Below are 15,225 nucleotides of genomic sequence, written 5' to 3'. Positions count from 1 at the left end.
CCCCATCCAACCCAGCCTTGGGCACTCCCAACCCACTGAACACACACAAAATTGCAGTATTTTAAGAGACACCTGCTGCTGTGACAGGTTTACAGCCAAACCTACAGTTGACTGTGTCTGCTGCAAATACTCCTGCTCCATCTTGGCCAGCCGGGCGTTGGTTTCCTCCAGCAGCTCCTGCATATCTTCCGTGTGCTTCTTCCGGATGTTGAACTTCTCCTTCTCCATCTCAGCCACGGCATCCAGGAGCTGCACCAGGAAAAAAGGCACAGAGTGACAAATGGCATCTACAACTGGCATTGAGAAGTGTTACATTATTATAGCACATCAGCAGAATCACTGGAAATCCCAGGTATTCACACTTCTGTCCTCTCTGAAAATATTTTTTCTCTAAAACAAAAAAAAGATTGGGGCTGCCCCTGGATCCCTGGAAGTGCCCAAGGCCAGGTTGGATGGGGCTTGGAGCAGCCTGGGACAGGGGAAGGTGTCTCTGCCATGGCAGGGCTGGCACTGGATGAGCTTAAGGTCCCTTCCAACCCAAACTGGTCTGGGATTCTATGAAAAAAGACACCTAACACTGGAACCTCAAGATCTTCAGCACAAAGGACAATTTATGATTTGCCTTTAAGAAGGCAAGAATTAAACCCAACTTCATTTCTACATGCAGGGATGCAAAATAATTAAATTGTTCAGCAAACTTCATGAAGGGAGGTGGGTTTGTCCCTTCTGTGAACCCCCTCTCTCCTGAGAAGGGGAAGCAAGATAAATACTGACAATAATCTGGACAAAGGTGACACTGTCTCACAATAAACCTGCTCTTCCCTCTGCTTTGCTGCTGCCTTGAGTTGAACAATAAATAAAAATACATTGAAGAATTCATGACCCATTGCAAGACTGTGAGTTCAAAGGAATCACCGTGACAGCAGGTAGCAGCAGGTTTATCCAGATTAAAATTCCATGTCAGGTCAACCAGAAATAAACACTTCCTTAATACATCCAGAGACTTGCCAGGAGGCCAGATGAACCCCAGGAACAGGGTGACCAGCTGGGTGTAAAAGCATCAGCAAAGAGTCTTGATTACTTCAGGAAAAAAATAAAATCAGCTCAAAAAACATCCCTAAAATGTATTGTGTATATTTATTTTTTTTGAGTGACAAAATGTATTATCCCAGATAAACACTGCAGGAATCTGTGAAAGGAGGGAAGTACTGTTCATTACCCTTTTCTCCCACTCATTGTTCAAGGAATCATTGCTTTGCTCACACAACTTCTTCAGCTCCACAATCTGCTGCTCTTTGGCTTCTCTCACAACTTGGGACTCACGAACAAGGGTCTGAACTGTTAAAAATGGGAAAAAAAATAAACAACCATTCAAGACCTTTGGGATTTTTCAGTCTTGGCAACAGATACAATCAGTTTATGTCAGTTTTCCAACTGACCTGGCTTTCTGATGGTTTTTGACTCTTAAATTCTTAATACATGTGCTGCTTTAAGATGCAGCACTTAGATTCTGTGTCATTACATGGTGTGCTCTCTTTTCTACTTTGTTTACAGAATAGTTCAGAGAGAGTTTTCCTTCCTGAAGGGGTAAATATACATCAGCAAAATTCTGTATAACCTCAAGAAAACAGTTATTTTAACCGGATTTCATGGGCATCCTTAGGAGAAAAGGTTCTTGTGAAGGTTGAATGCTCAACATACCCATGAAAATGAAGTTCCCCAATTTAAGCGATGGCATCACCATTAGTGGAAAAAGCAGGTCCATATTCACATTTTCACTTTGTTTTGAGGATTTTCATTACCTGCAACAGTGTGGCCAACTCCAATTCAACCTGTCCCAGCCAAGGGAAACCACCAGCCCACAGAGAGAAGCCCCAGATCCCTTGCTGGAAAAATTACTTTCCCAAGGAGCAGGAAACAAAATACATGGAACACTCTCCCTTTTTGTAGCTAGATTACCAAACTTCTGTATTATTTTCCAGTGTGGTTTAGTCCATGGTGCAAATGGATTCCAAGGAATTCTGAAGGAAACTAACATTGAGAAACTGCTGACAAGCCGCTCTCAGGGTGAGTTTTGTACTCGTGACACACTCAAGACTACTCATGTTTGAAATCTCCTGCCGCAATAATCTTAAAAATAACCCGTTGTGGTTTGATTAAAATGTACTGAATGTATAAAGAAATGAACTTTGAGCCAGGGATTCAAAAAAAAAAAATTGAAGTGGCCAAAATATTTCAGTGGCATCAAAGAAACTTTTTTTGGTGACGCTCATAAAACCTGTTTTCAGTGTAATAGATCACAGGCCTCTTGGAACACTTGGGTTGGAACAGCAGAGACAACTGGACAAGAATCTCAGAATCTAAAGGAAAAAATTAAATCAAGTGCTGAAAATGATGAAGGAAGGGATGTCTGCAGAAGAAACATGCAAGCCCACAGCCACAAGAGAATGCAGTACAATAGCACCACACAGAAGACAACCATGAGGATAAAAATCACCTTTTTTCTCCAGTTTTCTTATTGTCTCCTCAGCTTCTTTTTGTTTCTCTGTGTAGGTGGACTTCAGCACATCTATTTCATCATTCTTTCTATCCAAAATCTGCAGAGAAAATTCAGACTATTTTAACATCAGTCCTAAACATTCCAAACTACAACCAGTGCACAAGATGCACCATGGTCTGCAAGAAGTGCTCAGGTCATGCAGGAATAAATGACTGGCCCTAAATCATTTTTCCAGCTACAGCAACCAAACCATAAACAAAGGACTGGTTTAGACAAATGTAGGAAAAAGCAGATTAAAAAAGGAGTTTCATGTTTCAAGGTGAGTTTTTTTTTGCTCTCTTTTAAACCTGGGCAAACCCAGCATTGCTGTTGTGCTACTGCTGCAAATTGAAAAGATTTTCATACTTACGTTGCCTAATAGTATTTAAAAGTATCTCAAATTCTCAGCAGATTGAAGAAATATTTTAGTAAGTTGGTGAGCTTCATTGCAGTCTTTTGTGCTTCACCAATTGAAATTACTCACATGGATCCCAAGGAACAATGGTCTGGAACAGAGCAAGTCTGTGAGGGTAACTACACACACATTTCTGTACAGGCTGAGTTTGGAAATAAAAAAGCTCGAATATTTGCACACTTTGAGATAGTATTTTAATTTAAACTTCGTGTTTAAGATAAAGATTAAAGTCGGAGAAATTTTATAACAGTGCTCCAAATCTCTTATCAAACAGAAGCTTTCATCTTAAAACAATATTACTCCATCTGCAATAAATGTTTTTTGTCTTTAAAGATTAATACGACACTATTTAACCTTTTCTAAAATATCCAACGTTATTAAACGACTTCAAAAGGCGGAATTTTAACATCAGTTAGGAAGGGATGACAACTCAAGGGATGAGAAAGCATTTAAACTATTTCTTATTCTCACAAAGCTGTTTCCTTTAGACTCCCAGCTTTGCTCACTGCTTCTGCTCCAAGGCCTTGAGAACAGATGAGCCAAATGTGCACCTGACCAAATATTAACATCCTCTCAGGGAGGCTTTGATGTGTCACAGAGCTGTGTCAACCAACTTCCTCCAAGGCTGTGACTCAGTCTTTAGGAAACAAAGCAGAGGCTCTGAGTGATGCCGAGCTTACAGCGGATCAGCAGGGCCAGGATTGGGATTCCTGCTCCATCCCTGGGATCTGAGCCCTGCCAGGAGCACCTGGCACCTCACAGGGCTTCACCCCACCTTTAAACCTGGGATTAAAATAACAGCATGGTCTGGGTGGGTATAATCCTGCCAGGAGTGGTGTTATGTGATTCAGTAAAGACAAATCCAGTGTAACCCAGAGAGCTGGTGCCATGTTAGTGCTGAGAGAATTCAGAGTGCAGAAAATCTAAAAATGCAGCAACATAAATAAAGGGGTGTTTGGCCTCTGCCTCTGCTCTGAGAGTGTCAAAACAGAGACAGGACAGCAAGCACTGCTGCTGGATGAGCCTGAACATATATGAGATATCCCTGGCTTTTCCTACTGTAATATTTTGCATTTTGTCCATGAAAAATCAATTTTGTTCACATTCTTCTCTAACACAAATGTTTTCTCTCGAACAGAAAAATCCTGAGTTTATGATTTCCTACAGAAGTTGTTATGCTGGTAAAATAGGTTGTCTTGTTCTAACAAACAAACTGCCTTGTATTTTCATCTCCTTTCTGCAAGTGTTTTCCCCTTCCAAAGTATATGTTACCATAAAATATTCTGCATTCCTCTCACTTTATGCCAACTGTTACCTACAATTTGACTTCCACTGAACATTAATTGCAATTGTGAAGAAGTTAAAGAACAACTGATAAATATTTATGATAATCATAGTCTCTATTATTGTTTAATACACTGCTTTTGGAAAACAATACAAACACTTCTTACCTTTTGAACATCAACATCGTGCTTCTGTTGTAATTTCAGTTTTTCTTCGTGAAATTTACCTTCTGCTATTTTCATTTTCATTTCCAGCTTTAAAAGCAAACCAGAATAGATGCATAATTTAAATAAAGAATAAATTATACCAATGACCTTTTCAATCAGTAAATAACTTTTTAGTTATTTATTTATGTCTTCCAGAAGGCAATGGGAAGTCACCAACAAAGAAATCTTATGAAAAAATCTATATTCAGTTTCTTGGTATTTTCATAATTTGATACAATTGTTACAAAATATGTCATCCTACAACATTTCTTCAGAAAAATGGATTTGTAGGATGTTTTAGTTGGCAATAAACACAATTGCTACTGCCCAGAACAAGCTATTGTCCTTAATTTAAATAAACAATTAGGAATAAAACTTTCATATTTCTGTTAATATACCAAGTTTGGTAAACTCATTTTCATTTCTTCAGGCAGGTGTTACATTTACACAAACAATGTCCTTTAGCCCAGATGCAGGTTTGTTTTTGTTTGTTTTCTATTACTCATGGAGTTCACATTATAAACACATTTCCTTTTAAAGGTGACTTATGATGGGATTAAGGATGGGATCACTGAAATACATTTCCTGTTCTGCCTTGTTTGTTCAAAGCTGTACTTGAACCCCTCCAACACAAAAATACATTGCCAATTCTTACTTAAGAGTCTAAATTTCCAACTTTCAGGTATTTTTGAATCCCTTGCATGTTTTCAGTACGCTGTTAAAGGCTGTCTTCAGGACAGCTATGAGAGGAATTTCATGTTTCTCAGGATTTTCTAGAAACCAAAAGTGACACCTTGAGTTCAGACTGTTCCACTCCTGCATCTATTAACAGTCACTGTTCAGAAAGCAAAGGGGACTGAAAGGTTTTTTGAAGACAGACCCTGGTCCCCCTCACTTCAGAAAGGGAGGACCAAACCCCTCCAGGAGGTGACTCTAAGGGGTCTTTGGCCAACAGAAAACTTTGTGTTTGACTTTTGGGTGTTCTAAAAGGTGCTGAGGTGCCTCCACCCTGAGGCTGGGCACTGCACTCCCATCACCACCCAGCCACTTCCAGCTCTCACATTTTTATTTAGCTCAGCTCAGAACCTGACCTGTAATATCCCAACTCACAAACCCCAAAGGAATTGACAGCGTTATTCATTCTGCCTTTATTCTCCATGCCCTTGACTAATCAAATTTGCCAATCAAGCATGATTCTTTATCTCACACAGACCAACACTAAACACACTACAAATTATTCTTTTTTTCATATGACTCATTTGTCTTACAGGTTTGTTGGAAGCTGAAAACATCACAACGTTATCATGACTTGAAAACGTGAGGTACAAAAACCCAACTCAAGGCAAAAACGCTGTGCAGGAAACACAGAAAGCTCCTCAAGAGGTGAAAAGAGAAGGAAGAGCAGAAAATTGTTTCATTTTCTGAACTCATCAACTGATACCCAACAACCATTCATTACACCACAGATAAAGCAATCCATCTCCCAACTGTTTGCACACAGTCTTATGCAAATTAATGGAGGAGGAAAAAAAAAAAGGTTGACAATTAATCCAAAGAAAATAAATCATATTCTCAGCTGTCAGCCAACTCTTTTATCATCCCAAAATAAGCACCATGATAAAAATGCATCTTCTATTCATGAAATCTATGCATATGTATATATGAAAAGAAATATATGCATATATCACTGCAACAAAGTGACATTAGAGAAGAAAATCTTAGTACCAGGTGATGAATAAGTGTTGATTTAATAAAAAGAGCACAGTAATCCACTTCCAGATAGACAGCTTGTGAACATGCCATAAATAAATATGAAGGTCTTGTAAAAACACAAATACCAGAAACTAAACATGAAAGAGACTCCAATCTACTCGAATTCCATTAAAAGCTTATGAATGACTGAGGTACAGCTACTGCCCTCACACAGCTACTAAATCCACACAAATTACATTTAAAACTCATTAATAATGTCAGAATGTCTTGGCTGACGGAAATGAATCCTCGGTGGTTTGTATCATCTGAGAGCTGGTCTAGGTTTTATTATTCTGTACACTGAAATAATAGAAAAATAAATCAAAATCAAGAATTTCACTTGGATTAAAGATGGACATCTATATTTTCAAGTGCTGGTGATTGTTTTCCCCCAGGCTGATAACAGAACTCCCTGTACTTGAAGCTTGTTCCCACTTCTCATGAATCTTCCCCTTAGCACCACCCTTGCACTTGCACCAGTTCCCATCAATTTTAGCTCATTAATTCATTCCACTTCCACCAGAACAGCCACCTCTTAAAATGTCACACTTTTGGGAATGCTTTCCAAAAAGGACAGTTAATTGCAACCAAACAACTGGCAAAAATGTGTCCAAGGTACAGAAATCAGCCCTTAATGAGTGCAACTGCTGTAATAACAAAGTAGAACACTCCTCTGAATATTAGAAATAAAATAATAAAAACAGGTGAAAAATCACAAAGACCAACTCTTCATCAGGTGAGGGCTGAAAAGGGGACACCTTGAAAAGTACTCAAGGTCCTCAACTTCTATAAACTTAATGAAGTTTCAGCACCCCAGGCACTTTTCTACCCCACCTGCTTCCTCCACGAATTTCCTAATTTTACCTATATGTATAAAGAAATGAGAGAAGTCTCATATTAAAGTGTCTGAAATTCAATAGTTGATGTGCACATGAAGTTTTCAGCTAGTGTTGAGAGAAAAGCTGTATTTGTACTGAGTAACTAGTAAAAAAAATAAATTAAAATCTGCAACAACATTTGTATTTTGTAATGGTCCATAGTTCCAATCCCATATGTAACTTCATCACAACTCCTGGAAGCATTAATTTGAGCATTTGCTGTAAAAACAATGATACATTGGTTTAAAAATCCTACACTCAATTTCTTGAGCGGAAAACCACTGGAGAAGCCAGAAAACATGAGGACAACACCACAGCATCCTATGGCAAAGCCTGGAGGAATGGTTTCATTTCCAAATCTGCTTTTTCACCTACCCTCTCTCTGAGGCAGACTCCCAATCTCACCGCATACGTCAATAAAAAATTGAGTCATGTAAACACGTTTTATGCAGTGATCTCATGAAGGCTGGGGTGGAAGCAAAAGGGCTCAGCTCTCCCCAGCTGGGAGTGAAACGCCTCCCTTCCATTTGAAAGCTGAAGCACATCATTAAATACTAATTTCAATCAAGGAATATCTTTCAAATTAAAGCCACACCAAACCGAGGTGGAGCCTGTCCGCAGATCCCAAATGTCAAATTTCAGCTTGTCCCAATTTCCTGTGGAACAGCTCTAGGTAACTGCATGGGCTGCCCTTCAGCTTGACTTTATTTGTTAAATATATATTAAGAAACAAAATAACCTACAGCAGTACCAAAGGCCTTCACAAGTTTTAGAGAAACCAGACAAAAGCGACTTTCCTAAGTCGTTCACTTGGTTAAACGCAATCTACGGCGCTCGTGCTCGTTGGTTTTAATATCTTTTATCACCAGTTAAGAGGCAACAGAGAATATGAAATTTATGGCATGTTACCATTCAGACAAGGAAAAAAAAAAAAGTGTAGATATTTAGCTATAGTTGGGAAGTTTGCAACTATGTATGAAACGCAGCCATTGCTGTTGGCTGAACATCATTCCTTTGGATTTCTGTCATTGTTTATCCTCCTCACAAAGAGAATGAGGCAATTAAACCCTAAGGCCATGTAAACAATACTGATGTCAAACATCTGTGCTGTCCCTGTTATTTAAAGCCATGAAGGGTGGTAGCTGCTTTTATGTGCCTAGTCACACTTTCTTCCTCATTTAAAAAAACAAAACACCACCAAAAGCAGCACATTGTTACCTGAAAATGGGGTTTTGGGCTATCACTGATTCCACAGCACAACCCAGGTGCTAGGAATAGTTAATAACTGGCAGGCTTAAACTGAGTTATAATTTGCAACTGTCATGAATTTCCAGTGTGGGGGGAAAAGTGATCTCTGCTTTTTTCGTGACAGAGGACAAACATTCACCTTGTCCCCATTCACAGAAATTTATTGAAATATTGAAATACCTGATTTAAAAGCAAATCAATAGGTGAGTTAGCAATATGAACCACTGAACTCCTGCCCACTTGTCTTCATTCCAGGGCTCACCCTCAGGCCAGGGGTGACATCTCAGAGCTTTAATTTCCATCAGATTGGGGGTTTTGGTTATATGACAAAACAGAACTTGTTGCTTGCCAGGTTTTGTTTTTTGGTTTGGTTTTTTTTTTTTTTCCAGGCCTATGAATATATGGGGGAGGGAGGGAGGAAGAGAGGAAGGGGGAGAAGGATGTAAACAATAAATGAGAACTTCAAAGTAAGAACTAACAATGCAGAACAATGACTTGTATATCTTACAGTACACGACAAAAGTTATTTGTCTTGGTGTTCTGCAGCTGCTAAAAGGAATCACTGCACAGCACACAAAGCTTTGATATTTCCACAGAAGAAAAAGGTTGCTTAAAAAATATCAACAAACAACTCAAACTTTCTACTGAATTGTGCTTACTCAATTTTCACATGCGGGGTTAAAATAATAAATATTGATAATTTATACAGTGTTTTAAACCATACAGGAAGGCCAAGACAGAAGAGACTGGACTTGCAAAACAGTCAAGATTTATTATAAATACACGCTGACTTCAGACTAAGGTAATTTGGAACAGTGTATTTCACTTCATCATTAACAAGCTGTCTGATCTCATTGTGTAATTTCTGTATCACACTGTGCCCTCAAAAATTTTTAAGATTAGCTTTGAGGTACATTAATACTTTCCACATTTTACAGAAAAGACTCGAAGTATTTAAAAGAAAATTTCTGGTGCGAAAAACAGGAAAAAATATATTTCATAACAATATATTTGAAGAGAAGTTTCTACAGTAAAATGTAAATTTTAATGATATTGGAATTAATCTTCCATTTTCAAATGGAATAGCTGAAAACTTTGAGCTCAGTTTACAGGACGTGGAAAAAATCCTGTTCACTTCCCATTTCAGAAAATAAACAAATTTATAACTACATTTTTAAACAGTCCATCATTAACCACTCCAATTACAGCACTGAATATCATCAATAATTTTATCCAATCCAATGACTAAGGTGAAATAAATGTCTTGGACAGTCTGTGTTGCAAAGAGCTCAGGAAACCAGAAATGGACTGCAATAAAAACAGCATCAAACAAGTGGAACAGCCAGAAATTAGAATGTAAAAAGCCCCTTTATAAATATGGCATTTTGCCCAGATTCAAAGGTCCCTCCACAAAAGTCCATGTTTATGGTCTGGACTGGATTATTTGACCTAACAAACATTTATAATTCCCATCACATATCTACCCTTCTTTGTATCTTTGCTCTTTAAAAACATTACAATTGCTACTTCCAGTTGCAATATTTTTACATTTTACTCTTGAATGGGAAACTAGATATCCACTTAATTAAAAAATTATTATGACATTGCCCCATTCTTATAGCCACTAAAAATTAAAGGTTTTGTGCTAAATTAAATCTTACCAGCTTCCCCCATCAAAAAAAAAAAAAATCTGACTTTTTAAATGACACTGAAATTAATATACATTTGCTTGATACAGAAAAATAATTGAATGGACAATTGTTCTTATTCATATGTAAATGCCATTAGGCTCTTTCAAGAGAGAACAATGTATTTTTCATGGATTTCCATGTTGGGGTGGTGGGAAGAAGGAAAAATGCACCCAAGCTCTGTATCCCAACAACTGTAATAACTGGAAATGGTATTTGTGCTCTCAAGGATGTTTTCTCTGGCCATAATAAACATAACATGGATATTAGCACTACAACACATGGTGTTATTGAACAGCTTTATTTGCAGGGTCCCATTTCCACGTGGAACAAATGTCTGCCCCAGTGGGAGACACCGACATCAGCAAGGACCAAAAAAGTCCAGTATATGTTTAGAAATTCAGAAAGCTTAGCCACAGCAGTATTAAATGCAATTTCATAAAAGACAGCTCAAAAATGCAACAAGTTTTATCTTCAGTTTCCAGTGCTGAGAACGGAACCCAGCTGAATCTGTGAGCATGCAGGAATCACACACATTTCAAAGGCATTGAGTGAAATATAAATATAACAGAGGTACCACTTGAGAATTTCATGGAATTCTGTACAGTGCCCAGTCCAGTGAATGAGTCTGAATACATTGAGTCACTAACACCGACTTTTTCTCCCCAGTGTTATTCCTCTCTTTTTTTATGCTGTATTTTAGCAGCTACTGAACTTTTTATTCTCATTTCAAGATCTCCTAAACCAGCCTCTAAAACTGTATTCCCACCTCCTTTTCACCAGGGCAACATGCAGCAATAACAGTGTACAGCACCTACTTTCTCCAGTCAATATCTTTTTTCCCTTAAACATCAGAATCTATAAATGAAAAAAATAAAGAAATCAAACTTTCTTCCTCCCTTTTTTTTTTTTTAAAGCGAGAGACACTTTGAGGTAGAGATTAATCATGAAGCAAAAGATTAATTCCCAGCTGCTTGGCAACCATCTGGACATTCTACTGGTTAAAACACTAGTTTGAATTGCTAACCTACCCCTTTGATCTTTCTCAATGTCTCCAGCCCATATGTGCAATAATTAAAGACATAGTTCACAAACTATTGCAAAAAAAAAAATAAAATAAATAAATAACTGTACATGTACATCTAGATCTCCACAACCAGCCTGACTGGTATCAGGAATTATAAATCAGCAGCCAGTTTATGAAAACATGTCTCATCTTGACATCCACTGTGTGTCTCACACCAGTCTAGCAATAAAATAAGGTTTGGGGTTTATAACATTACATTCTGAGGAGTTATCAAAGCAAGGCAGGATGTGACTTCCTCACAAGGAGCACAAAGGACAACTTGCACATGTTTTTGGGAACAGGACATTAATCAGCCAGGAATTATGTTAGCAGCAGTCAAGATTGCTGTGATTTTAAATATGAACGAACAGATTCCTCCTCAGGACAATTACTCAGTGGTGAGAATCAGTTTACAACTGGATTCTCCATATAAATCACACCCTGCATTCAAAACAGACACAGGGGTCGTGGAGAAAAGGAGAAAATTCAAATTAACCAGAAAATAGTTGCTGTCACTGCCTGGAATATTTTCAAGGGGAAATAAAACAGTGTTTTCAGAAGCAAGTTGTCATAAGAAAAAAAGTTACAGAAAAGCAAAAATCACAAAGAAATTATGTCGTATCTGCCTTTTCTTGTCCCCTCATATGGGCCACATTTGCGTGAACAGTAAGCAACACACGTTCTTACATTTTAACAAGAATATTCACCAGAATTAAAAACCTTAACAATCTTGGAAATCAGCATGATATTTATGAGCAGAAGTATGGCTTGGACAGTCCCCAGTGAACAGGATGACAAAAGGGAAAAGCAAAGGAAGAGAAGTGGAAGAATAGAGGGATAATAAGAAAAAAATAAATTCCAACACACGAAGCTTCAGTTATTTTTCGACTCAGGTTTTGGGCCCATTCAAATGCTTCCAGAAAGTTCATCAAAACCACTCTCCTCCTGTTATTAAAAAGCACAAACAGCCCCAGCACATATCTGAGGAGGCTCCTTGAGCTGTATCCAGCTCTCCTGATTCCATCCACAGATGTTTATATATCCATCCACTGAGATTTAAACTCTAGAGACACACACAGACACGAGCACACACTTTTAACTCAATGTATTACACAAGAGAACAATACTGATGTGTTTTGTTACCATCCTTGGAATACATGAATAAAATGCTTCTTTTCAATGAAGAAAAATATAAAATCTGTGATGTAGCTAAAGGCACAGTAATGTTAATTTTACAGTGGTTTAATTACAAGAGTCCTTGTTTTAGGATATTGTCTCCATATTTGGATTATTTATTGCTTGTATTTGGCATGAATTTCATATATTTAAATACTTCACTATGGAACAGGACAATTAAGAGGAAGAAATCAAACCCAGCAGGACAATGCCCACTGATCACCATCTCCTAATTGCAGGGACTCTTATCTTCAAATATTCTTTCCCTTCCCTTTTCCATGCTAACACCAGCCAGTTTTATCCACTCTCCCTCCTGAGTTTTACAACTTTCTTTCCTCCCTGCATTCTTTCCCCTACATTCTCTATATGGTCCCTCTTGGGGGAAATCCATATCACAGCCCTCATGCAATTTGCTCTGTTTCAAGTTATAATCTCCTGCCAGATAAGTGAGAAGCACAGTAAATCTGCTGCTTTCAACACCTTCCATCCAGAGCCCTTTTAGCCAGACCACGACTTAACTATATCAGCACTGCAGATTTTATCTTCATGGAAATATATCACTAGATCCCAACACTTCTGGTACAATAAAACCATATAAATGGCTTGATGATCTTTATAAACAAAATTTGTGTCAACCAGTAAAAGGGAGTGCTCATTCCCAAAATAAAAGGAGAAAAACAGAAATAAAGATTGCAAAGATGAAGGTCCTAAATAGCTTTTTAAAAAAGGCTGCATCCTAAAGATAAGACTTCTTGAGTCACAAACCCATAAAACACTCTTCACTTTCCATGTTACTTCTGGTCCTTGATCTATGAAGATGCATTTTCAGGGAAAAAAACCAACAAATTAGGTCTTTTTCCCATTCTCTGTGTTTTCTGATATCTTACAGTAGCTATCTCACCTCTCCTTTTGCTCTGGTGTGCTCTCTCTTCCTCATTCCCCACCCCAAACTGCTGGAAGTTATCCCACAGGTGTTCTCCTGAAAACCCAGGCACTGCTTTCCCCAGAACTCCTCCTCCTCCCCCCAGGCTGCACAACCATTTAGTCTGGGCTGCTTTAGCACACACGAAGCTGGAAAAGCACCAGTGGCTCCAGTGGCCAAAGGCTTTATCACTGGATTCCCAAAAATCAAAACAGAGGAGTGACAGGAGCACAGTGATAAAATCAATAACATTGGAAACGCTCAATGTTCTCAGTTAACCCAGAGAGATGAAGTTTCAAAATTTATTGCATAAAGCATTGAGCTTGCCAGATTGTCTGAAAAATAAATAAATTAAGAGCTGGTACACAACTCAGTATAAATTTATTCCAGGTATAACCTTCAACTGAAAAGTGAAAAGTATTTCCAATATGCCTCTGATTTGTTTAGGCTTCCTTTGTTGAGATAAGATAAATAAATATCTTTGCTTACAAAATAATAAAATAGAAGGAAATTGAGAAAAAAATGCTAATAATAAATAAGACTGACAAAATGAAAAATTAAGAAAGTGAACTTCTTTAAAGAAACACGAAGATATCTTGGAGTAATGTATCAGATAAACCAGTTGTTTGAGAAAGGTTAGAAGAAATCAGTTTATTAACATAGCTGATTTTATTTTCTCCTTCCAGAAGAAATCCAAACCTGTATCTTAGCAATGCTACTGAATCTGTTTTTCTGAAAAATCACAAATCAGACTTTTCCTTTCCCCTTCCTCTGCCCCGTGGAGCTCTGGGTGACACAGGGTGGCCAGAGGTGAAGTTCAAAGGGACATTTTCCCTTTTTATCAAGACAGGCCAATCACCCCATCTGTCGTGCTTTGCTGTCCTGCTGAACATGGATTTATTCCTGTTGGGTTGCATCTCCCGTGTTTAAACCCATGATTTTTCAGTAATGACCATTTCCCAAAAGGTTTAATCCATGTCAGAAGTATCTGGGGAAGGGAGATGACTAAAAGCCGCTGCCTGATGACATCGGCGTTCTCGCAGGGCTGTGATGTGGTTATCACTGCTCATGGCCATGTGTTCAGCATTACAGAGCCTAAACAGGTGCAGGAATGCTTTATGAACAAAGGTCTAAAGGTTAAAAGCAAAAAACCCCACAGTTATCCTATTTTATGTTCTCCCCTTGTACTACAAAGAGGTTGAAAACAGTTGAAGGCTCCCCCAGACCTTTTTGTACAGCACCATTTCTCTGCTAATACATTCACGTTCTATAAATGAAAAGGACTTGATTCCTAATTGAGCTTCACAAACAAAGTAAGATGAAAACTCATTTAAGTTTTCTCGTTAATAGCACGCACATGGTGATTGTGAAACGCTGTCTGTAACCTTTCCAGTTCAAACCAGCACCATTAGCAAAAAGTCCTGGATTTTTTAATGTGTGGCTTAGAGGATTTTTCCACTGAACTAACAAAGTATTAACTGGGTATTTTATGTATCTCCTTGGCATGCATTCCTGTTTATTTAATTTGAAAATATTGTTTAAATGACAACATTGTGCTTTCAATTTATTTATTTCTTGGGCTATTTTCACATCTTATGAAACCCTGCCTCATCCTGAGGCACTGGTGGTTTGAACATTGTCAATACAAAAGAACAGTCAATAGCAAAGCAGAGAAAGTGAAAGGCATGTGGATTCTGCAGCTGCTTGGCTGAGCATCAAGTGAGGCAGCCAGGTAGCACCAGAAAACATTTCATACACATTATTTTATTAACAGCTGAAGGATCTGCTAACCAGTTTTACCCTTCTCTGTATCTCTGCTAAAGATGTTTTCTGAATTGTCATGAAAGTATCTTCAGGACAGTCCCAATCCATGTGTCCTTATAAGACACCAAGGAAATGGAAGAATATTTTCCTGCTTTCCCCCCCAACTCAGACATATTTGGGGTACTTTGTGGGTTTAGATCCTTCTGGATAGTAGGGAACATATACATATGTCTCATTTTTCCAAGAGCATATGGCTGAAATCAGAAATTTTAGGTGAGACAAACAGA

The 15,225-nt window shown here is 38.2% G+C and overlaps 1 protein-coding gene across 34 annotated transcripts in view; it reads right to left on the bottom strand.

Moving 5' to 3' along the window:
• Positions 1–15,225, bottom strand: part of CEP112 (centrosomal protein 112) — a 158,216-nt gene that overhangs the window by 121,155 nt on the left and 21,836 nt on the right. For all 34 annotated transcript variants that reach the window (XM_086857562.1, XM_086857564.1, XM_086857563.1 and 31 more), the window contains exons 9-12: positions 4,406–4,492; positions 2,498–2,597; positions 1,220–1,338; positions 106–249 (exon numbers count right to left, since the gene is read on the bottom strand). In XM_086857562.1, the coding sequence (XP_086713688.1) occupies positions 106–249; positions 1,220–1,338; positions 2,498–2,597; positions 4,406–4,492 (450 nt within the window). The remainder of the gene's footprint in view (positions 1–105; positions 250–1,219; positions 1,339–2,497; positions 2,598–4,405; positions 4,493–15,225) is intronic.

The sequence above is a fragment of the Cyanistes caeruleus genome, chromosome 19 (assembly GCF_971803275.1).
Source record: "Cyanistes caeruleus chromosome 19, bCyaCae1.hap1.1, whole genome shotgun sequence".
NCBI lineage: Eukaryota > Metazoa > Chordata > Aves > Passeriformes > Paridae > Cyanistes > Cyanistes caeruleus.
The sequence above is the reverse complement of the archived record's forward strand: the minus strand, read 5'-3'. Positions and strand labels throughout refer to the sequence as shown.